This window comes from Patiria miniata, unplaced genomic scaffold, assembly GCF_015706575.1.
Source record: "Patiria miniata isolate m_02_andy unplaced genomic scaffold, ASM1570657v1 HiC_scaffold_27, whole genome shotgun sequence".
NCBI classification, from domain to species: Eukaryota; Metazoa; Echinodermata; class Asteroidea; order Valvatida; family Asterinidae; genus Patiria; species Patiria miniata.
Window position 1 is genome coordinate 4,659,497 of NW_024037066.1, and position 24,989 is coordinate 4,684,485.

At 41.3% G+C, this 24,989-nt stretch overlaps 2 protein-coding genes across 2 annotated transcripts; both read left to right on the top strand.

Moving 5' to 3' along the window:
* Positions 1-133: 133 nt before the first annotated feature.
* Positions 134-15,935, top strand: LOC119734332 (hamartin-like). Its single transcript, XM_038207775.1, has 19 exons — positions 134-231; positions 1,440-1,657; positions 2,140-2,249; positions 3,343-3,492; positions 4,015-4,159; positions 5,116-5,264; positions 5,699-5,772; positions 6,347-6,549; positions 6,868-7,587; positions 7,842-8,670; positions 9,436-9,482; positions 10,991-11,124; positions 11,549-11,712; positions 12,166-12,262; positions 12,664-12,759; positions 13,445-13,586; positions 14,209-14,297; positions 14,421-14,489; positions 14,641-15,935. The coding sequence occupies exons 2-19, from the start codon at positions 1,549-1,551 to the stop codon at positions 15,637-15,639; spliced, it is 4,326 nt and encodes a 1,441-aa protein (XP_038063703.1). The 5' UTR covers positions 134-231; positions 1,440-1,548; the 3' UTR covers positions 15,640-15,935.
* A 3,007-nt stretch (positions 15,936-18,942) lies between these two features.
* On the top strand, positions 18,943-24,575 carry LOC119734392 (protein catecholamines up-like). The gene is made up of 3 exons (XM_038207890.1): positions 18,943-19,784; positions 21,845-22,047; positions 22,861-24,575. Exons 1-3 carry the CDS (start codon positions 19,058-19,060, stop codon positions 23,110-23,112), a joined length of 1,182 nt encoding a protein of 393 aa, XP_038063818.1. The 5' UTR covers positions 18,943-19,057; the 3' UTR covers positions 23,113-24,575.
* Positions 24,576-24,989: the final 414 nt, after the last annotated feature.

Sequence of the window (24,989 nt, forward strand, 5' to 3'; positions counted from 1 at the left end):
TCTAACATTAACATCGTACTGTACGATGTTAGTTGTTACATCTTTACTTTTGGGATTTTTTTTACCGATACCATTCCTTTTATTTTTGTTTGTCTACATTCCAAGTTCGTTGACCTTTAAATGGTATCCGGCAGCAGAGCATGTATTTCAAACTGACTCAAGTGTGTGGGGGACAGTGAGGTGCTTGCAGACTAGAATCAAGATGGCGGCCTCCTTGGCCAGACAGTTTTGGTAAGATTTCCTTGCATTTTTTGTACTTAAAGTGTCGCAAATAACACTTAAATTAACCAACCCATTGTGGGATAACTACTTATAGTTCAAAGGTTTTGGTTAGTTTAGTCAATATTATTTTTAAGTGCTTAACTTGAATGATATTTAGTATTCAATCATTGCATTGCATTGCGCCTGCGGTCTGCATGAGATTGCACTTGCAGGTCAACTCGCCCCCTAGCCACGTTCACGGGTCTACTCACCCCCTGGCCAACTCACCTCTTACCGACTCGCCCCTTACCGACTCGCCCCCTGACCGACTCGCCCCCTGACCGACTCGCCCCTTACAAGCTCGCCCCCTGGCTGACTCACCCCTAGCCGACTCGCCCCCTCACCAACTCGCCTCCTAGCCGACTCGCCCCCTGACCTACTCGCCTCCTGACCGACTCGCCCCCTGGAAAATTATGTACCGTACGGGGATGCCCCGCTCGCATTAACAAGATTGTTTGACCTTCTCCAGATGGAAAAATACCCCTCCAAAAGCACATGTCTCAGACATGTGCTTCAAACATGTCTCAGCCCAAACAAATAACTTCCTAATTTGTTTCACGTTGCGACCGGGCAAGCGGTGTTCCCCTCCACTGTCTTTATTTTTTTTCACAATGTCCCCGTACGGTGCATCATTTTCCAGGGGGCGAGTCGGTCAAGGGGCGAGTCTGTCAGGGGGGTGAGTCGCCTAGGAGGCGAGTTGGCAAGGGGGCGAGTCGGCCAGGGGGCGAGCTTGTAAATATTTTGAAAAGAATGTGCAAAAGTAATTTATTTTTTAATGAGCATAAGTTTTGTAATATGATTTGTACCTTGTGAGTTACCTATCACTCAGTCATGTCAGTCGATCTATTGTGCCCATGGTCTACTGATAGCCCAACTCTAATTATCCACCCTCCACTGCCACCAACACCACTACAAGTATAAATCTAGGAAAGAACGTGGCATCCTGACGCCACTTTCGTCATCATATATTATCTCAGTGACAGTCAATCATTTCAAAATTGTTGAAAAGACATGAATCTGGGACTGGGACTGAGAAAAATTCAAATTTTGTTAGAAAATACTTTGATAAAGCACCCGAATCTCCATAGACTTGCCAAAGAAGTGGTGTCTGGATACTACATTCCTTCCAAAATCTATGTCATCATGCTCCTCATCCATGATTTTGTCTTTGTTCAAAGGATGAAAAGATTGAGATCTTCTTAACATACTGGAGACTTAAGAAAGCAACCAAATGGATATGTATGTATAGAGAGCAGGCATCTGTGGGTAGACACAGCAATCGACACCATGTCTCAACAGATTCAAGACCCCATTGAGCTGTTCCATTTGCTGCTGTCCAGTGACCTCCATGTCATCCAGGAGATCAAATTGTTAATCCAGGATAGCCTCAACTCCGGTAGGTTTACGGGACCCCCCCCCCCCCCCCTCACAAACAAAAGGAAAAATATAAAACAATTCTTTAGTGAAGTATGAGGCCACTAGTCAGAATTTCTTCACATTAATACACACTTTTTATAATTTGGTCATTGTAACTGTGGTTATTTTTTCATCTAAAACCCCAGAAAATAAGTATTTTGTCGCAATTCGCAAATTCCAATGCAATTTTCTCTTTTCTGAATAATCGTCATATCTCAAACTTTATACACAACATACAGATTATTACACCCTCCAAGTTTGTCAATATCATGCTTTAAAACACCACTTTTGAGGCAACAATCTCACAAGGCACACACAAACTGTGACGTCATTGTCCACCAGTAAACGTGACAAGAGACCCACACTTTACTCAAACATGCATTTTTATTCAAAAGATATATTTGTTTTCCAACCAGACAGACAAATTGTGATAAAAACAATACTGCCTATTTTTATTGATAGTTACAGCAAAGGATCCTGGCTTTCTGAATACCCTTTTGGACTTCTACATTCGCACCAACTCCAATAATGCACTAGAACTCCTAGCTGGCGTCCGAGAGCCCTTGGACAAGGTAAGATGCACTGGTTAGGTCTTAGTATACTTCACGATGCCAAACATCAAGGAAATGATCAGGACCAGTTATAAATGTAACTTGCTAGATCCTTGTGACGAGGGTCATAGAATGGGTGACTGGTTGAATGGTGCTCTAACCCTCCACTGCAAAACATACATTCTGTGCCAAGTTGTCTTTTCAGTCAAAATCAATCAAGCAAGGGCGGATCCAGAACACAATTTTTTTGGGGGGCCCAAAAAAATTTGGTCACCCCAAAAAGTGGGTCAAAAAAATTACGGCGTGGCGTTCGGGGCCCGCTTAAGGGCCCCGAAATTTTTTTGGATTCTAGATGCTCTGTGGTGCGATCTGAGGCAATTTCTGACCACTTTAACCAATGTTTTTTGAGGAAAAGATGGTGGTGTACTCATTGCCTGCCTTTATTGCGATGTCACATAAAAAAAAATATAAAAAACTGGTTTCGTTTTTGGGAGGGGGGCCATGGCCCCTTTGGCCCCCCCCCCCTGGATCCGCCCTTGCAATCAAGTGACTGTTTTCAACAGTTTAGAGCTCCCAGCTACATAAAGCAGGAATTGACTGGCTGTGACTGTTTACGTAACTTGATACGGCTATGCTTTGACTGTCGGTGATTGAAAAGCCAGATGTGCCTACCACTTGTCTGCTTTTGTCTGTTGACTGAATTTGACTTGTCACAGTGCTTGCTTGAAATGTGATTTGACTGTTGGTGACTAGCTTGTATAAAAGGCGGCATGGCAGGGGAAGAGGATTGATTTTTTGACTGTCTGTGACTGTTCAGACAGCAGGAGGGCTACTACATGCATTCAAAACTTCTTCCATCCAGACCAGCCAATTGTGGTCACCAAAACTATTCCAAAATCATAAAACAAGGTTAAAAAATGTGTATTCAACCCTAAGGAAGTCATTGGTAGAGAAGCAGTGGGTACCATGGATACTGCAACCCAGATTGTTGAAAATTGGAAAACTTATTCTTGAAACTACCTACAAGGAATCGAACTCGTTTTCTTGGTCCTTAGTCCCCTTCCAAGGCTTACTAGGTTCACTTTCAACAGAAATGCTCCCTTCTTTTTTGTAGCCATTGATGGACAGACTGAACGATACCATGAAGGCCGGCCACAAGCTTCAGAGTTTGACCCTCTTAAGTCATGTCGTCAGGCATCAGCCGTCATGGCTACATAAGATCGTTCAAGCGCCACTGTTTGCCTCTCTCCTCAACTGTCTCAAGGTAAAGTTCCTTGGAGTCATCATTTTTTTAGGAATGCTTAATTAAACATTTTTAAATGTGAAAGAAATATGTTGAATTTAAAAAAATATATATATATATCTTTGCTTAACCCTAACTCCCTAGTGTCTTTTATTAAGAACTGGACCAAGTCCATCAAAATCCATCAATCACTGTGCTTCCAATACAAAAATGTACAAGACATAATGGAATCCACCACTGATGCACTGGTTGACATTGATGGACTTAATACACATGGCTAATTGTATGGCAATAGCAGTACAGGAAGCTAGGCAAAATCAATCGGATAACCCTAGCACAGCTTCAGGCCTTCAGGCCCAAGTCCATCATACTCCATCAATATTGAGTCACACCAGGCCTCCTGGACCAAGTCCCCCAAAATCCACCGTTCTCTGTGGTATACCAACCCAAATAAGAACAATTTCATATAAATACTTCAAAAAAGGTAATTTTTTAACATCTTTAATTCAGTAGTTTATTCCTGCTTTTTCTGTCTCTACCCAGATGGACACGGACATCCCTGTCATCATGTGCGGGTTGCTAACGGTAACCACCTTACTTCCCATGATTCCAAGTCTGGTCGGCCCGTTCCTGCAGCACGTCTTTGTCATATACTCCCGCCTGGCTTCCTGGACCATCAAGAAACCTGGTAGGGCAAAAGTCTCTCAAACACCATTATTTAGGTTGATCATATACAGTCATGATAATTGGAATATTAGCAGTTATGTGGGATTGGTGATATAGAAGTAAAGTGTGGTCAGTGATTTTGGTCCCCAAGGCTTTTTGTTGATTGAAACCATAGTGTCTTGTACCCTTTTTCTGTTTCATTATGAGCCTGGAGAGACTTGTGACTTGACTCAAATGTCTTTTAATTTAAAGGCCTTGTAACATTTGCAAACATCATAAAACAAAAATTGCCAAATTATTATGAAATTCCTTACTGGACTGTTTGTGAATGACAGTCTAAAGCAACCTGTAAAATCATCGCACCTGGTGTGCTGACATATTCAAGAAAGGTGGAATTTTTGTATCAATTTCCAACGATGGTTGGCCGACCATCATTGGAAAAACTGGCTTTTTTCTTCTTCAAATACTCCCCCCAATTTACCAAATTTAGTTAGTCCACATTTTGTTAGCAATCGGTGAATGGGTGCTAGCCAGCTAGTCTTGTTCCCTGACCTGACAATTCCTGTTTCATCTGAAGTGGGGTCAGGTCCCTGACGTCTATAAGTTGCTCTTTTTCATCTGAAGTGGGGTCAGGGAACCAGACTCCAAGAACAGCATATTTTTTTCTTGGTTTTTCCAGCATCTATGAACACAAAACTTTAAACAGGTCAGCGCAACAATATTTGCTATAAAACACTAACCCCAAATCCATCCATTTCTGAAAATTACAGCAAAAGCAAATGTTGTATATTACCTTTAAGGCAGAGTCAGAGGGGAATGATTTTGTATTTTGTAAGTAGGCGTAAGTAAGCCTTTCATGCATTCATTGTCACTAATTAAAATTAACAAAAAACACCATCTAAAGCACCTGTCACATGTAAAGTCTATTGTCCTAGATAGTTCATGAACGTTTTACAATTGCTTTTGTTTCTGACACAGGTGGTATACCAGATGTATATCAGCTGCACATTCAGGTGGCTGTGTACGCACTGTTCCACCGTCTGTACGGCATGTACCCGTGGAACTTCCTCCAGTATCTCAGATCTCACTATCATAACAAGAGCGCTGAATTTGAAGCAGCAGTCCTGGTGAGTTATTCTCTTTATTCCTTTGGTATTGAATGTCTTGAACCCTCCTATGCAAACATACATTCTGTGCAAAAGTTGTCCTTTCAGTCAAAGTCAATCAAGTGACTGTTTTCAAAGCTCCCAGCCTACAAAAATAGCAGGACTGACTGGCTGTGACTGTTTGTGTAACTTGATACAGCTATGCTTTGACTCTAGGTGATTGATAGCCAGCTGTGCCTACCACTTGTCTGCTTTTGTCTGTTGACTGAATTTGACTAGTCATGGTGCTTGCTTGAAATATGATCTGACTGTTGGTGACTAGCCTGTGTAAAAGGCATGACAAGGGAGAGGATTGATTTTTGACTGTCTGTGACTGTTCAGATAGCAGGGGGGTTAATATTGGAAATAAGTTCCATTGTGATCGACTTCTCCCTTTCGTTCTTTTTTTTGTAAAGCCGATGTTGGAACGTGTTCGCATGCATCCGTCTTTAATCACTGGCTCTGCACAATCAGAAATGGAGAGAACAAGGTAGGAGAATGCTGATTTTTAATTTTTTTTATTCAAAAAATTCTTAATGACTTAACTCTAACTCCCTACTGTCTTTTACTAAGTACTGGACCAGGTCCGCCCAAATCCATCAATCATGCTGCTTCGAAATGTATTCTTTGCTTTAGGCCTCCAGGCCCAAGTCCATCATACATGTACATATACTCCATCAATATTTAGTCAAACCAGGCCTGCAGGACGAAGTCCCCCAAAATCCACCAAAATGGGGGGATGGATTTTGATGGAGTTGGGGTGGTTAGGGTTAAAATCTGACTAAGTTAACACCATTAGATCCTTTTAGAAATAAGGAAGGTTGGAGATTATCCTTGCATTAATTCTATGAGTTATTGTTGAAAAAAGATAGTGACAAGTTTGGGAAACTGCAAACATGGGGCTTGATAGCTCAGTTGGTAGAGCACCGGTACAATCCGGAAGTCGCAGGTCCAAATCCTGCCCAAGTCAATTTCTTTGTTCAACTTAATTATTATTTTGCATGCAGGCAGTCAATTTCCCGTCGTGGTTTTTAGGGTTCAGTAATATTCTGTTTGATTCCAAGATGGCGAAAGATGGAAGTCCACGATGTGCTGATGGAGTGTGCCCGCGTTTCCTTGGATACAACAGAATCGGCCAGAGATGACTCTTGTAGCTACACCCCGGCGGCTGTGGGCTATGACCCTGAGCGACGGGGGTCAAAGGGCACACTAATGGGCATGATAGGTCATGCCATCCGGACCTCCTCACCGATTGTTGATTCCCAAGGTACACATCACGTCCTGTCTAAAAATTATTCCCCCCACAAAAGTTGTTTAAATTGCAAATTTAGAATTGATCAGTGCAAATTGTTTTAGTCTGTAAATGTAGTTTTCTTGAAATTTATAGAGTTTTGGTTCGTCTGTTGTTAGATTCAGTACACTTATGCGAACCCTGCCCTCAGGATGTGTCAAATGGATCCACAGTTGTCAAGTTAATTTTGTTTTCAAAATGTTTTGGGCAACCACCAGTCAGAAAATCGCAATCGATTGAATTGATCTAGATAACGATTTGTGTATGGCAATGCTGTCTTTTTTGAATTCTCAGAACCAACTCACAAGCCCCTAATACAGTGGGAAAGTGATGCCAAGAAGAGAGATCCCGAGACGCAAAGCCTGGTCTCGTCTCAAGACGGCGGTATATCCATGTTCAGTCCCTCCGTTGTGTGCGGTCTGAGCACCCCTCCGCAATCCCACCCACCGTCCCCGCAGGGCAGCCAGTTGGACATCAGTCTGACCTCCTCGGTCCATCTTCACTGCACCACCCCTCACCTGGACACGCCCACCCCTCTGTCAACGCCCCGAGAATCCCCACACACGAGTGCAGCAGCTCGGCTCAGCAGTCGCATGTCCAGTATGTCTAGTATAAGCGACACTAGCATCCACAGCCGGGGGAGTAAATCCAAAACCCCACGGGGGAAGCTCCCCCCGATCGCTACCCAGTCGGCAATGGCTCTGGGCCGGACGGTCTCGGCACCGGTCACGCCGGGGTACGAGACCAAATCCCTCCCCACTACGCCTCAGAAACCTCTCATGCAAGCCAAGGCTGCTTCGCATGAGATCACCAAGCAGAGGAGATTTGTCTGGGAGGATGCCAGTCTGAGCGACTCGCTCCCCAGCAATGGAGACCTGTCGTTGTCGGGGAAACAGCTGGCTGAGCAGGAGGTAGTGGAGGCAAGATCTGAGAGAGCGGAGAGCTCGGTCTCCTTGAAGGACCTTCCTGAAGTCATCAAGGATCTGAATCATGCACAGGAGAGACCGACAGATGGTAAGTACGGCTAGGTCTGTATGGGGCTTTCCTGTTGGGACTATGGTTTCCACCAGTGATACACCATTAAAACTGTTGGTATCCATAGCCATAGCCATAACAAAAATCATTTGGGCTTACTGTCTGGTTCCCTGAAGGCAAGAGACTGACAAAGCACTGACTGTGTCAGCATGTTAACTGTCTGTGTTGGTGCTATTTTGAATTTCAGATTATTTTACATTATTGCGAGTAATATTTCATTTTTACTTTTCCAGTTGAGGCAATAAATGAAGAGGTTTCATCGTTCACTGGCAGCCCGTTAACAATCTGTGATTTTGAAAACTCCACTGGTTCCGGCAAGAACATTCCGGTCCAAAGTAAACCTACCGAGATAACTCCTGAACCGGACGCAGAAATGGACTCAACACCAGTCTCCAGCTTGTCAGAGCAACCCACAATCATCAATCAAGGTGGATTGATTCATCACGTCAACGGAAACACCCGACCGGAAACTGTCCGAACCCAGAGTGATCCCAGCGCCACGTATCGCAACGCCACCATCAAGGCGCTAGTGGAGAGCGAGTCCCGCCAACGAACCAGCAGCTTTGGCAGCAAGCCAGTCGACAACTTATCAACCGACCTGTTTGGAGTCAGGAAATCGCAAGATGTTACTGTAGAACCAAGCACCACCTATCAGGGCTTTATGCCCATCTTAGACAGCTTTGAATCGCCGATTTCAAGACAAGGCGCACAGAGTACCACGTCAGAGACCCTAAGCACCCCTGGGCCACCGTTCATTCAGCAAGCACCTCTCCAGATGCCCTACAAGCATCTCTTCAATATGATCGTACCCACCCTGCAAAATCTGACTCCTCCTGGTAGCATGTCCAGGGATCATTCTCCCTCGGTGTCTAGCGCCAACACCACAGGAAGCGGGATGTACGCCACACCTCCCCCGACCTCCAGAGTAGAATCTGCTTTATCCAGCGGCACTCCGACGGACGGTATCGGGACAGTGCCATTACATTCCTTGTATTCACCGAGTCAGCTGCTAGACCGGCACCTCCAGCTTGGGAACCAGACTCATGATGATCGGCTGACGGGGTAAGCCAAGTTTAACCCTTCTTACTCAGACCAAGCCATCAGCTGCATTTGTGAGGTTCCATGGAATCAATAGAATTTCCCTTTATTGTGTTTATACTGAAGAAAGTGTGGGTTAATCAGTAAATTGATACTCAACCCCCCCCCCCCCCCCCATCCTGCCCTAGTCTATGAAATTAGCAGATTCGCTGATTACTTAGGCAAGACAACTGCCTCTTGACCTCTACATTTTGACCAGTCAGCGGGCGCTTCCTATATCGGATCTTCGGTCATTCACCCGTTGTCGCGTCATAGACAATGGATAAAAAACCTAGACACAGCAACACAGCCTGTGGTCACTCGCTTTTATGTTACGTGATACGCTCAAGCTTGTTTAGGTTTTATCGATCTATATGGCCGGCCGTAATTGTTGTATTACAAAACACTGCATTCGATTTGACCAATCAAACAATCCTGATTTGAATGAAATGACGTCACGCTTTAGTAAAGTTGACTCCGAATAGCTGAGGTGCAGGATCGCATAAATCTGCATGCTTATATCAGACGTTGAACAGGAGACTCACACTACCCCCTCCCTTGAAGAACAACAAAATGATCCGCCTGACCCACCCATTACTGTGTATTTTTGTTGTGTTTTTAAACAACAAGGTTTTTTGGGAGGCAGCTTTGCCACCTGTCGCCCACTTGTGAACACACATGTATACACCTTCTGTGCTTTATACAGCGGTGATGGAGGACAATGTGTCTTGGTGTTATTTTTCTTTTCAGTTTGCCCTTGACGAGCCAGGAATCGGTAGACTGGACCCATTTTGGAGGTAAGTTTGTTTGCCAGGTACAGGAGTGGCTGTCCTCTAAACTTAAAAGAGGTTGTGGAATGCTCGAAGACATTTCCGTCATTTTTTGGGTATATGTAGCCTAAGGTGTGATGAAATAAAAATGACTATTGTTTCTGTCATGAAATGAGTACAAAGGGTACTTTTGAGAGCTACTTTTCAGGTCCTGTTTCGACCTGAACGTGCAATTTGTGTAAAAGTCGTCGTTGTGTGCAGCAAACAAAACACAGTAAATCGTGACGTAATAAACAGGACTCGTTTATGCTACTCTGCATCAGGAGTCCTGTTTATTACGTCACGATTTACTGTGTTTTGTTTGCTGCCCGCAACGACGACTTTTACACAAATTGCACGTTCGGGTCGAAACAGGCATGACAGGACTTAAAAAACAGCTCTCAAAAGTACCTTTTGTACTCATTTTATGACAGAAACAATAGTCATGTTTATTTCATCACACCTTAGGCTACATATACCCGAAAAATGACGGAAATGTCTTCGAGCATTCCTCAACCTCTTTAAGGTCAATATAGTTTTCTCTGAATTTTCAATTATGTTTGGGTACAACATAATATGATCCTGTTCTGTTGGTTAATCACATAATTATTCTAGGTAAACAGTATATCTATAAATGCAAATATGATAATAAAAAAAACTCCTGTTTTAAATTCCTTCAAAAATTTTGTCATGTTAACAGAGAGAATTGAATGTAATGTTGCTCAAAGGAGGGACAAACTTGACATGCATAAACTTAAGTGGCACCATTTTAGTGGAATTAACATAATTTGCCTGTGTCCTTACTGTATTTAAATTGATGTGACCATTTAATGTCCATTCTTTGTTTGTCCTTGTACTACTCTGTAATAAATTTTACTTTGATTCTTTTTTACTGATTGACTGAATAAAAAAAAATTTAAAAAAAGGTTCGTTGGACCGTCTTTGCAAAATGATTCAACCGTGGGTCCTGCTATTAACCCTAACCCCCTAGGCCCTTGTTGCTTACAACCATCCTCAATCCTCCAAAATCCTCCAAAATTTTCCAAAATTTTGCAACTCCGCCTAAATATTTCAAAATTGTCAGACAGTCCTGCCTCAAAATGCATTCATCCTCAATCCTCCAAAATCCTCCTCATCCCAAAACTTTGCACTCGTGTTTAAATGAAGGATAACCAACGCCAAATCCTTCAAAATCCTCAGACAGTCCTGCCTCAAAATGCATTCATCCTCAATCCTCCATAATCCTCTTGTGCTTCAATCACCATTCATCCTCAATCCTCCAAAATCCTCATGTGCTTCAATCACCATTCATCCTCAATCCTCCAGAATCCTCATTTGATTCAATCACCATTCATCCTCAATCCTCTAGAATCCTCCAAAACCGCCAGGAGGATTTTGGAGGAGTGAGGTGGGTTAGGGTTAATGCGCTGAGTTGTGTTCTTGCCCAAAAGTTCCTTCATCAGGTTCTCATATATAAGACATCTGTTTTTTGGTAGGTTCTCCTCCAGTGGACGAGATCAAACTCTTGAAGGGTCAACTGCAGCTGCTACATAACCAGCTTCTGTATGAGAGACACAAGAGAGAAGTACATGCTGAGAGGAATCGACGACTGCTCGGCAAGACACACAAGGTAATCCTAGGTCAACAACTGAGTTCAGTATATTTGATTTGATTATCTTTATTTTGTAAGAAACAAGATTTTGTAAGACTGCTATTTCATAATCACCATCATTAGTGTTATTATCGTTATCATTGCCATTGACATAATGTCTTTAGCAACACTATCTTAGTTTCCATCACCAACATCAGCATCATTGTCACAAGTCTTTTTATTCACTCTCTAATAATGACAAGAAAAATGCTCAGAGCTTTGTGTATTTCTCGGTACTATTGTACATCGAAGACTTGTTTCTGTTAAAAGTGACTACCAATTATTATTTTTCCTTGAAAGTCTGTGTTAATCTTTACTCGGCTTGTGTATTCAGTTAGATCCATCAGTTATTGATCAATGATCAATACTTTCTGATTGATTGATCGTTGTTTTGATTGATCAGGCTAAGGCGCTTGAAGAGTCCAACTCGGCCATGCAGAAGCAGCATCAACTCCTGGAGACTGAAGTCAACCATCTCAAAGCGGCCTTCAAGCTACTACGAGAGGAGAACAAACAGCTCGCTGAGGCTAATGCCGGCAAAGACCAGACCAACAACGCACTCGTGAAGTCAGTGCCCACGCTTGCACCAAGTTTCAGAGTCTAAAATTGGGAAAATAGGCTTGTAGTCTAAGCGTTCATACAGGTTGCCAAAGCTTAAAATATCCACTGATTTGGGATGTAATCTGGGGCCAATTTCATGGCACTTTTAAGTACCGAAATTTGATTCTGCTAGAATGGAAATGTTAGGCTGTCTAATTTTGTTTGAAATTTGGTAGGCAAAGAAAATATCTGCTTAACAATGACAAGTTACCAATTAAAGTGGTTCATTACTTACAAGTGGTGGAATATTACTTACAGGTGGTTCTAAGCCATTTTTTCCTTTTTACATAAATTGCTTCTCTGCTTTTCATATTTATAATCCAAGAGAGGCCCTTTAAGCTTGTATTGAATTAGAATGCAGTGCTATTTCCTTTTTTTCTATTTGGCTTTATATTTGTTGTTTCTTGGTTAAATTTGTAGGAAATTACAGACAGAGAATGATCACATGCGAGATGCAAATGAGGAACTACAGAAACTACTGGTCCATCACAAGCATGAAGTGGACAAAGTCACCAAGGTATGCACTTTAATATTCCCCTCGACGAACCCCCCCCCCCCCCTCCAGCCGAGAAGCAACTAGAAACTCACAAGATTTACTACCTGATATCTTCTTGTTCCCATACTGACGGCACTCCTACCATCCAAGCAGTTTCCCTCAGTGGCATGGGCGTCGCCAGGATTTTTTACTAGAGGGGGGCAAAGCACTCTCCAGAACAAAGGGAGAAATCACTGGCTGTGGGAAAAATCAAGAGGGGGTGCTAGACATCACTCGGCACTTTGTTACAAAACGTGATACCTATTGTATAGGGCCGCATTCCGGCACGATATTAAGAACATACATTCGTTGGTTATACGTGCGATCAATGATTTTTTTTTGGTCTCTTATGTGGTTTTTTTCTTTTTGATTTTGCATTTCAGAACCTGCAGGCTGCTAATGCTCAATGCTTCACAGTTCAACAAGAGCTAGACAACACCAGGGCTGACATAGCTACAAACAGACATCTGAAGGACGAGGTATGTCAAACTTGTGAATATTGACAAATTCTGTTAAGAACTTTTGTTACTTACACAGGGATTTTGAACATTACCAAGCAATATGCATGAAAAGGTATGCCACTGTTCAGGTTGAATAGATTTTGAACATTACTTGGCAATGTGCATGAAAAGGTATGCCACTGTTCAGGTTGAATATGCAAGTATACTGAATATGCGAGGTTTTGTCACAGCATAGGAAGATGATGAGCCTTTTCATTTATCTTTGCCTATTCTTACATTACTCATGAGTGTTGTGGTTTTTTCATCCATAACTAGAAATCTTTTAATTTTGAGAAGATAAAATAATCATAGTCTTTCATCTTTACCCACTCTTTACAAACAGAGATTGTGATGCTGTTTAATCATCCACTCTTACTCCCTCCAGTGATCTCCACTCGTGAATATTCATGTCATGATGCCGTTCTGTTTTGTCTTCTCCCACCCTCAGATTGCCCGGTTGAACAAAGAGCTATTCCTTATGGGAAAGACCACTGTGAAGCTCCATTCATGAATATTCATGAATGGTGCCATTCTTTTTTGTCCTCTCCCGCCCCCAGATTGCTGGTTTGAACAAAGAGCTTTTCCTGATGGGAGAGACCACAATGAAGCTCCACTCATGAATATTAATGGTCTGCCATTCTCTTTTGTCCTCTCCCACCCCCAGATTGCCCGGTTGAACAAAGAGTTGCTCCTGATGGGAGAGACCAACGTGAAGTACCAGGAGAGAGTTGACGGGATGCGGCGGGATGAGAACAGGACAGAGGAGAGGGAGATGAGCTGGGTCACACTCAAGAAGGACCTGGCAGGTAGGAGGCGGGGAAAGAGAGTACAGACTCCACCCCTGATTAGTGTTGCCTAGAAACCATCTGCCAATTGTTGAACAGCTTTGACATGATGATTTGTGAGCTGTCAGAGGTCTGAATGTTGTGAGGGTTTTTAATGAAGGTTCTTCATCTCAATTTTGTTGGTGTAATTTAGTAAAGTAAAGTAAAATCTGTCACGAGCCAATGTGGCCCATCAGGCTGGCATTTATCTTTGGTTTCAGTAGCATGAAACAACTCAGAATAATTTCCCCCGGACGGGATGCAGCTGGATTCGAACCTCTAACCCTCTGATCATGAGTCACTATCCCTAACTAGTACCAGGCCACACTCCCCGCGTTTGGTGTAATTTGCTGCACAATGATTTGTCATTGGTTAAAGTAGCCTCGGAGTAGATATTTGGCTTGTGTCCCTATGAAGCATGCTTTACTGCAATTTCCTCCGTCTGAAAGCCAGTTGCTGGCTATGAGAGAAATTGCAGCTTGAGAACAGCCTTTAAAATATTTGCGGTTCAAGTAATGGAAGTTTCTTGGATGCTAATTTGCATCCTTGATCTTTTGGTTTTTATGTAAATCTCTTGGATTTTCGTTGTTATTTGTTTCCCCAGCATCTCAAGAGGCACTCAAGGCAAAAAGCGTTCAGCTGGAGGCGGCTCGTGCTCGGATCGCTGAGATGGAAGCTGCCTTGACGCTAAAGGTCCGAGTTTAATTTTTTTTTTCTCTGCAATCTAACCTTTTCAATAATCAGAGTGATAATTTTTTAATTGATGTTAGTTTTGTGTTATTCGTTATGAAAATTTGGTCTTTTTTTCTTGATCAGGATGTTGCAATGGCAGAGCAGAAGCGCTTTTTGGAGAACGTGAAAAGTCTCACCAAGGGAAAGATTGAGGTGTGGATTCAAGATTTTAATTTTTTTTACACTTTGAGGTATATCTTTATATAATTTCAGTCTACTGTTGACAACTCTCCCTAATTTATATCTTCCACACATTGAATTTACATTTCGAGTAACGTTTGGTCCTTTTTTCCTGTCTGTTTAGGCGATGGACGGCAAATACAATGCACTACAGAAAATCAACCAGCGACTGGAGGCACACATCCTGAAGTTGACCAAACACTTGAAGGAGCGAGAGAAGGAAAGTACTCACGGACGAAGACGTCCTCACCCCTCAGCGGGTAGCGTCATCTCTCGTAGTCAGTCATTCACGACGTCACAGACAGAGGTCGCTCATAAGGGATCAAGAAGCGAGAGTCTGGACTCTGGACAGTTGTTGAGATCCGACAGAGGGCCCCGTCCACACCAGAAGGTCCCTCGGAGAGCTCTGGACCGAAGCCTGTCACACGACGAAGCTCAGAAGGAGATAATGCCGCCTCTCTTTGCGGAGGAGAGCCACCAAGATTCAGTCATCAAAACAGAGAGTGACTTTTCTTCGGCTTCCAAAGCTGGTACGGTTTTGAAAGAGACACCTCCAACGACTGCTACCGTGTCTGGGAGTCACTCAAGCCCCCGCTCAAGCCCCATGAGTGACTGGGAGCATCTTAGCGGCGAGACGATGCCAGAGGGCGGTAAACCCCCCAAAGAGCCTGCTGAAGCTATCCGGGTCCCTGTACCAGTAGAGAGGGCAGGGACAGTAGATCAGGATTCACAGAGTCAGCTCAACATAAACAGCCCGCCGCTAGTATTCAGCCACACCTCCCCCTTCCAACGAGTCCAGCAGAGCCCTCGCTTGGGCACAAGACACAGCTCCTTGTCACCCTCCAACAAGATCTCCATCAACTCCCCCGGGCGAATCACAGTCAGCTCGGGACCCAGTAGCCGCTCCTGTCCCGTATCACCGCGCCAGTTTGCTGGTGCCTTTCCGGCGCAAGCAGAGGAGGGGGAGGGGTCATTGCAAGAAGGGGAGGAGGGGGACGGTAGTAGCTCCACTCCCCCTGCGGCTGTCGTAGATTGCGTTGAGCCGAGTATGTTTTATCATGGCCTGGCAGCTATGGTGCACATGGAGGCAAGCATTGAAGAGGCTGACCTGACAAAGTTGTAGCTGATTGTGATCAAATCCTAGATAACTTCAAACGTTCTATCTTTCGGTTAGTGGTGTGCATGTATGGGTAGTACAGGAACCGCGTACCCTATTGAAGTAAAACACGGGTAACTGGGTACCTGTAAGAGAAAATTGGAATCCCGAAAGTTGTCTGAAGGGCTTTGTAGCTCTGCGTTGTAAACTGCAACTTTTGAGAGCGTCATCTGTCGAGCATTGAAATGCACATAAATGTGAAATCTGTTTTGGTTTTTCCATGTAGCCTGGTTTTCGTTGTGAAAATTCGCCACAAATGGCATTTAAAACCTTTCTTTTTTCATTGTCGTAGAATTTACAAAGTAATTACTAAGTTGGTACTCAATTCCACAATCCCTGACATCAGTAGTCAGGTTCCGATGCACACCCTTACTTAAGGTCATAACAATGGTAAAAATTCCCATCACTTGATCAAAAGGCCCTAATTTCATATCTAAATGTGACCGGCTCCACAAAAAAAAGGGTATGAAGTCACGCTGAGCATTATTGTGTAATGGCCCGCTCAACATTGAGAGGGTGAACATTTCGTCAAAATGTGATGTTCATTTTTTGTCATGAATGTCCTCTTTAATACCTACAGTTTCAGGTTTTCATTTTACAGAAATGTGGATTTTGATGAACAAAGTGGAAAAAAACAACCATTTTGGGTGCATCGTTCTGTTGGTCTACAACAAAGCCAGCTATTTCAAAGCCTGTTGATTGATTGCATAGAACGATATTTGGCTCGAAACAAACTTGGTTTCATTGTTACACGCATGGTTGTACTGCTATGATAGTTGCACAATGTCTGAATACTTTAGATTTGTCAAACATTTGAAAGTTTATAGAGTTACGTTAATTGTATAGATCTCATTCAAATGCAAATATCACTGCCACTGTGCCACGACAAATGTCTGCACAACGTTTAGGTTGTCATGGACTGTTTTATTTATTTACATGTAATTGTTATACTCATGTCGTGTCCACATTGAGGTAAATGCTTCAAATTAATAATGATTAGTGTTGGAAGTTAATTTTTTCCCCCCATTTTGTCAGAGAGAAGGGTATTGGGCGATGAAATATTACAATGTAAAGATATTTGTACAAATGTTGCTTGTTTGCAATATTCATTAGCCCCACAAATCTGTCTTTAAAATTCATTACTTGCTTCTGCACACAACTGAAATTGTAAAATGATTTTCTTAGCTTTTTTTTTCTTGATGATATAATGCAAATTCTAGCTCATACTCAGTGCAATTTAATTTCCATTGTTAAAAAAAAAATTGTAAAACATGTAATTTTTTTTCATCTAGTTTTTGTTAAAAAAAAATAATAAGTAAGAACTCTTTTCATTTCCAAATAATTTTCGGTGGTGAAGTTTAATATCTTTTTGCATCTACTTAGATTTTTTTTGGCAGTTTACATAAAAGTAACATGGCTGAATTCTATCTTGTGTTGTGAATGTTGTTGCATATAACTTTATTTTTATGGCGTATAATCTACATTGCATTTTTATTTTGAAAAATAACAAATTTTCTGACTTGCTGTTTTGTGCTCATTGCCAAACAATGCATGCATAAATTATCTAATTAAAGCACATTTGAACAATAAACCTGTTATCTCTTCATGATTATAAAGGAAAATGTATGTTAACTTTAACAAATAAAACAAATGGTGCAAAGCATTTTATCAATTTGTCCGAAATGGATTTTTGTTGTCATTTAGACTCTTTAAAAAAAATGGCACTCACACAAATGTGTATTTTTAAATATTGCTTCATCTGTGTATTTTAGCAACAGAAATCAGATGTTTGGTTTATTGTACACTAGATACGCATCCCACTTCCCCGCCCACGAAAGGGAATTAAGTAACGACAGGTTAGGTCGATAGAGGGCGCTGCTTACAAACAACAGTCTTGTTTCGCCGACTTTGACAATCTGTGCCATAATCAGTAGAAGCAGATTTGTATTGTTGCTTTGTGGCTGTTGTGGAGTCATAAAAACCTCATCAGATGTACGTAGTGGCCCTAAAACGCATAAATTTACTAATTTCTTGATTTGAAGGAAGTTCAGATTCCATCCTGGCCGTGACGTGTAGACTTCCTTTTATTGCAGGAAAAAAGGGTGGAGGTGGGGGGGGGGGTCTAACATTACTTTACTTGACTGAAGAAGTTTCGGGGAAAATGTTGTAACCTGACGCCACTTTAGCGGTTGTATAGATGGTATGGAGAGTCAAGAAAATGTTCCAAGTATTTCCAAAAATTGGTAATGTTTCTCAGTCCCAGATTCATGTCTTATCATCATTTTTGCAATGACTGACCCGACCCTTCATTGAGATGATATACATCTGTTCCTTGCTCCATTACCGGCACACTTTCGCAAAACTTGGTTCGGCCAGCTTTCTATGCAACTCCTCACTGGCCGAGGGTTTTGTGCGTAAACCTTATCAGTCAGCCGATCACGCTCAGTTGACTTAGGCAAAACCGCAAGTCCCATCATAAAAAAATAAGTTAACCGGATCATTTTTTCCAAGAGTGTGTCTCTAATGCTATGCATGTATGAAAAAAAGTGGCGTCAGGTTGCAACATTTTTTCCGAAGTTTCTTTACGATGTATTCAATTATAAATGGGTGTATATAAAGTTCACAACATGTTAAAAAACAAGACCTTTGGCAACTTTACAAATTATCAGAAAAATGTGCAACACGTACGTCCCACAGTGTCACTTCATCGAAGTTAACGGTGATGTTAAAGAGCGCCCTCATCTTGTTGCAGTCAATTTTCAGTTCCCGCTGCTCTTGACATCATTTTTTTCACCTTGGCCAAAAACTTTAAGTCATTTCAAATATTTCGCTGGTGTAAAACTAACAAATCACAAACTTTCGACTTCTTTCTATGCATTCACTTCAGTACCGCATCACCCAACGCACCTAACTTAAAACTCAACTGAATGAAAACCAATAAACTATAAAGAAACAATAAAGAAAAATCCGGAGCACGATTATATCACTAAAAAGCTGTTACTTTTAAATAAGAAAAAATAGGAATGACCTTTATTTGTTGTTCCTCCTGTTAAGAAAACCGCAAACTCAATACTCATTGCCAAAAACCATGCAAAAACCTATGATATTGAGAAGAAAAAAAAGTTTGGTAATAACTTAATCATACCCAACGGCTGTTTCCTTGGTATCCGGCGGAATAATGTGCCGAATAATGTGAAAGTCGAGAACCAGTCAAAGCCAGATGTTTATCGCGTGGCATATGCATAGAACCGGTTCTATGCACATGCCACGTTATCATGCCGACGTGAACCAACGTGTACGTACGAGGCCGAGGGTACGACGTACGTACGTACTTACGTATTATGTGCATGCAATAATTTTCACATGATTTTAGGTAAACTGCAAAATGGCCGCATCCGCTGCGAAGTCGCGGCTGACTTTTCTCTGCCTTTCAGTCCTTATTTACTCCTTTGCTGTTGAGATCGCAGCTCATAGTTCTAGCGAGCATGTGCACGATGAAAAGGTGCAATCACACGAGGGAATCCACAGTCATGACATTCCACAGGGAGCCTCTTTGAAGTCCAGTTCCATGCAGAAATGGGGGGATGCGATCGGCGCGACGCTCCTCATCAGCGCCGCTCCGTTCTTGATCCTGTTCGTCATCCCGCTGGACAAGGATCGAGAGGGGCAGGAAGCGTTGCTGAAAGTTCTCCTCAGCTTCGCCTCGGGAGGGCTGCTTGGAGACGCCTTCCTGCATCTGATTCCTCATGCAGTGTCCCCGCATCATCACCATGGCGACGGAGGAGATCATCACCATCATCACCATGGACACGATCACCACGATCACCACGATCACTCACATGATATGATGGTGGGATTGTGGGTTCTCACTGGAATTGTCATCTTTCTTGTCGTAGAAAAAGTAGTTCGTTATCTGAAGAAGGGGCACGAACATGGACATTCCCACGGCCTCCCAAAACCAGCTGAACAGAACGAGACGGGTGTCGTCAACGGGGATGAGAAGGCATCAAAAGAAGGCGGGGCCAGAAGGAGGAAAAAGACCAACAGTGGAAGTGGGACGGAGAAGAAGGAAAAGGCAGGAAGCATCGCTAACGGTGGTTCAGTTGACGCTGGTGTGTATTTAGCATGTTTAGGGAATAATTGAAATGAATTATTTCCTCTTCCACTTCTTTTCAAATTGTGAAAGTCAGATGAGTGTATGCTTCTTGAAATTTCACGAAATTGTAAATTTTCAAATTGAGATCTGTCTTGCAGATGAATTTAACTTCAGAGTGAAATATTTGATGGATAACAGTGAAATGTGATTATATTAAATGCGCCAACTAATTGTTAATTTTATTTATTAAATGTACATACCCTAACCTTCCCAAATCCTCCAAAATCCTCTTTACAAAAATGGAGAATTTTGCAAGAGATGGCAAAAATGTGTGGCTGAGTTTGGAGGAAGCACTGCGTCAAGGTCTTGGGCCGGACCTTGTGTTTTTAAATATAGGCCTAGAAATGTACTTGAAATCCCTCGCACTGTTCCAAGATGTCACTGGCTCTGCCTCAACATATTGACAGTGATTGTCACAAGGATTTTGCAGGATTGAGGCAGTGGTCACCCCTCCAAGGACTAACTCAAGAAATAAAAGAGGATTTTGCAGGATTGAGGCTATGCTATTTTTGCAAGGATGCAGTTGGAGGATTTTGCAGGATTGAGGTTACATCCTAGCAAAAAATGCCTAGGGAGTTAATTAAAAGCAGTAACGATGCATATATTTTTATTACAGCCAGCATAAAATCCTGGGCGGGACACTTGCCACTTCATATTATAAATGTTCACAGCCAATCCAAATTGCCAATCTTTCTGTGATAGTTGAGTAAATATCTCCACAATCGAAAAATGAAAATAACTGGAAACTGAATATTAAATTAAAATATTGATTCAAATCTACCAAAATAAATTCAGCAGGTTGTGAAGCCCCTATGTAAAAGTGTGCCGGCAAATTAAACTGGCAAAATGTAGGGGTAGTAGGCTACTTCAAAAGATAATGACTTGAATAAAAATAGAGTTCTTGTAGAACCGACTTACTTCAAAATCATGCTATATTTTGCACACTGAGTAAATGGCTTGGCAGAAATTGCCTTGCAGTGTCAACATATGCCTGAAGGAAAAAAAAAACTAATCACAAATGAAAAGATGATACACCCAACCCAACATGTTTGTAACCATCTGTGCACATACGTGTTCAGTAGAAAATTAATTATGTGGGCAGACAATATTCTGAGTTCAATTGAAGCTGCTGATCCCTCGAGCTAATTAGATCTGGAAGAATCAATATTGACCACATTGCTGTGAAAATGTCAGAAACAAATGAAATATTTTGTCCAGTATGTTGTAATATTGCTTGTTCATAATATTCAAACGATACTTTTTTTAATATTGTGATGGACATGCACATGTAGTATGCATATTTGGGAAATGACAATGTTGATTGAGGCAAAATGTTACATGGTTTAGTTGGTTGGTTTTGTGTAAGAATTTGTATGCGGGAAATGCCATATGGAATGAGTACCTCACATTATCATATGCCATTAGTTACGAGCACAATCCATTACAACTAATTGTTGTCTTTTGTAGGTACATTTATAGTGTGACACACTTTGCATTTAGTTGGAAAACAGAAAACCTCATACTGAATCTTAGATTTATAACAGCAGTTGATTTAAAAGCTGTGGCATTTTGAGTGAGCCTTTAATTAATTTGTGGTACGTTAGTGTAGGCTAGACAGGTCCCACTCATTGTAACAATATGCTTGACTGCCCCTGCACAATATGGTTCAACATTATAATGACACCTATGGGAATTGTGTCTGACAAATAATATTGGCTGCTGCAATAAATATTTTGAAATTTTGGCCTGCATACAATATTCAGCAGGAATAATAGTCTACATGTACAACAAAAATTACCAAGTTATGCAAAGCCTTTATGTTTGGAAATTGTACCCTTTTTCACTGACTTCATAAAATCATTACCAAAATGATAATTATAATTTCCTGAATTTCCTGTAAAGTTCTTTTTTTTCTTCAAAATGTAGGTGTTTACTTCGTGGACTGTTCTTTTTTATTTTTGAAAACAGGAATCTGATTATTTGTCTAATTTTGTTTGGTATATATTTTTTGTTCAGATGAGGGCATCAAGGTAGCAGGCTATCTGAACCTCGCCGCAGACTGCACGCACAATTTCACCGACGGCCTTGCCATAGGGGCGTCTTTCCTCATCAGTCGCAACGTTGGCATCGTGACAACCATCACCATCCTGTTACATGAGGTACCCCATGAGATCGGCGACTTTGCAATCCTCGTACAGTCGGGCTGCAGCAAGAGAAAGGTAAGATGGATTATGGGTAATCAGGAGGATTTTTTGGAAATGAACCATAATTGACCAATCGCGATAGAATCACGTCAACGCAGTTTGCGAAATATTGTCCAATTACATGATACAAATGGACGTAGAATGCGCAAATTCTGAGACAACAAACCTAGCGTACAAAAACTCCACAGGGTTGTCTAAGGGGCGTGGCTAACTCGTAAACAGCTTTAGGTCAATTATCTGGACTTTTCTGACTCGGACCATATAAATTTCTGATTCTGACCATTGATGGACGCACCTTAAGTGAAAACTAAATCATAACAGACAGTTCGTGTTGGCATTATTTCTCAAGCTAATGGACTAGCATGTACATGTACTATGTATATTTCTGATTCTGACCACCGATGGAGACTAAAATCCTAACAGACAGTTCGTGTTGGCATTATTCCTCAAGCTAATGGACTAGCATGTACTTATGTGTATTTCTGATTCTGACCACCGATGGAGACTAAATCCTAACACACAGTTCGTGTTGGCATTATTCTCAAGCTAACGGATTAGCATGTACTATGTGTAAACTATGTAATGAGGGCTGTTAAACTCCATTTTAAAGTCAAAGTACACAAAATGTAGTCATTTGTTTTCAAATCATTTGTAAGAAAATATGGAGAGAAAAAAAAGGATTTTCTTGAATAAAATCCTTTGTGCCCATTTGATTTCAGTTTTGTCGACCAAAATTATTCTCCCTTTTGTTGCCAAGATGGCTCAAGCCCAAGCTGCATAATACTACGTGTGAATTAACAGTTGACTGTTTTCTGTTTTTTTCATCAGGCTATGTACCTGCAGCTGGTCACAGCTGTTGGTGCACTCGCTGGTTGCATCACGGCCCTATTGGCCGAGGGAGGGGATGAATCTGCCCCCAGCTGGATCCTACCGGTCACGGCCGGCGGTTTCATCTACATAGCCACCGTCTCTGTCATACCAGAATTACTTCAACACAACAACATTAAGCAGTCTATCGTGGAGATTCTAGGATTGTTAGCTGGCGTCGGTCTGATGATTGTTATTGCTTATATAGAGTGAGAAGTTTAAGTTAGGTAGGATTCTATTTTCCATGTAACATTAATTGTTCATGTTATGAAAAAGTACAAATGTGCTCTCAATATTTTCAGTAATCAGAATTATATTACATTCATAAATCTTTCCAAAGCCAAATACTTCATACAGTCAGTCAGTCAGATTGGTCTAAAGAAGACTGTAGGTGGCCCCTCTACGACCAGCAAAACTCCCAGACTTAAGATCCTAAATTAACTATTTCATTAAGCTCCAATGTTGGCATCTGTTTCTACTTTTTTTTTCTGCATGTCTGTTTGTAGTTTGGCTTACGTTGTGTTGTCTATGGCAGTGAAGTTATTTTGTTTTCTGTAGTGCATTGTAAACTAGTTAATCGTTCAGGGTACATGTGTAGCTTTTAAGATTGATCAAATAAAGGAAAATCCTTTGTTTTTAAGGATGCAACTTAAAGGATACAACTACAGTTTATTTTCTTTCTTTTTTTCACTTTGGTTTTTCTTGCCATAAATTGAAAATTACTGGCTTAGCAATGAAGAGACTTTGTGCGTTACGAAAACGTGGCTTTTAGTTTTAGCTTTAATGGTGTACTTTTATCGCCAAGAATAAGTGGCAGCATTTCAGTAATTTATGCAGTGTTACTTGTTACATTGTGAAATGTGATTGTCTTACTGTCGTGAATGTGTACAAGTTATTTTTTTTAAGTGGCAGATTCAAAGAACAACGAGTATTATACAACGAAGATTTCTAAACGAGGATTTTGGTTTATTTTTTTGAGTGATGTCATGGTGACCAACTAGATGACCTTGATAAATTATAAACTTATGTCAGCATAATGTCTCAGTGTGTTCTTACCTTTCTTGGGGGCGGGGGGGGGGGGGGGGGGCTACCACATTATAGACTAGAAACAAATCGTCATAACACATTTTTTAACACATTTTAAATCCACCATGGAAGTACCATGAAAAAGAATACTTGTGTTTTTTTCCCCCCAGATAAACTATCAACATTTTGTTCACCTTCAAATTGATGCAAACGATGTAGATATATCTCAAAAGTGATGGTTCTATTTCAGCATAACAATTTTTCTGCTTTCACTGAATGGCATGATATTTTTATTTTAAAAGTTTGGTCACCATGGCAATATATTCATCTTAAGGTTGTTTTTTTTAATTTCGATTTTGAAGGTTTTGCTTTTCATGGGCTGTGAAAAAAATGTGTACAGTACATTCTACTTTCTAGGAATCGTGTTAAAATGTTACATTTTTTGTAAATGCAAACTTACTTGCTGCAACCTTTGCAACGAGAATGGTGAAAATATTATATAATTTGAAAAATTCAATTGTATCGGTCAGTGATATATTTTCAGTTGATTTTCCTTAATTTAATTTTGGTAACTTTGATAGCTACTTAATGTATCAAGTGTTTGTATGCATTAGTGGGAAATAAATCAATGAATATATTGGCGGAAGTCATTTGTTTAATTGGTGTAGTTGACTTTTTGTGTCCAACTCTGGAAAACTAGATCCTCCGTCGGCCTTGAGCTGAGATTTGAATGTGCATCAAGATCAAGGAACTGATGACTAAAATATCTTTAAAACTAATTCGCAAAAGACCTTTTTTTTCATTTCTTATATGTATACAAGTACTTAAAAAACAACAACCTGGATGTACTTGAATCATATAGCAAGGAACACTTCCATGCTCTATGCTTGAATCGGTGATTGAAACAACTATTCCTCATTATTATAACCCCCCCCCCCCCCCCCCCCCCCCAACTTTACAAGTTGACACAACGTGCGCGCGGCCTGCAGGCATATACATGTACACGAATACAGACTATACATTTCCCCCTGGTACTTTTTACAAACAATCGTAGTGTCATCGTA

What these genes read in the sequence shown, in the direction of transcription:
- LOC119734392 (XM_038207890.1), top strand. Translation starts at nt 19,058, where the DNA reads ATGGCCGCATCCGCTGCGAAGTCGCGGCTGACTTTTCTCTGCCTTTCA. An exon ending in CGGTGGTTCAGTTGACGCTG is followed by an intron (nt 19,785 to 21,844) that starts GTGTGTATTTAG and finishes TTTTTTGTTCAG; the next exon opens with ATGAGGGCATCAAGGTAGCA. An exon ending in CGGGCTGCAGCAAGAGAAAG is followed by an intron (nt 22,048 to 22,860) that starts GTAAGATGGATT and finishes TTTTTTCATCAG; the next exon opens with GCTATGTACCTGCAGCTGGT.
- LOC119734332 (XM_038207775.1), top strand. Translation starts at nt 1,549, where the DNA reads ATGTCTCAACAGATTCAAGACCCCATTGAGCTGTTCCATTTGCTGCTG. An exon ending in TCCGAGAGCCCTTGGACAAG is followed by an intron (nt 2,250 to 3,342) that starts GTAAGATGCACT and finishes TCTTTTTTGTAG; the next exon opens with CCATTGATGGACAGACTGAA. An exon ending in ACAGGAGAGACCGACAGATG is followed by an intron (nt 7,588 to 7,841) that starts GTAAGTACGGCT and finishes TTACTTTTCCAG; the next exon opens with TTGAGGCAATAAATGAAGAG.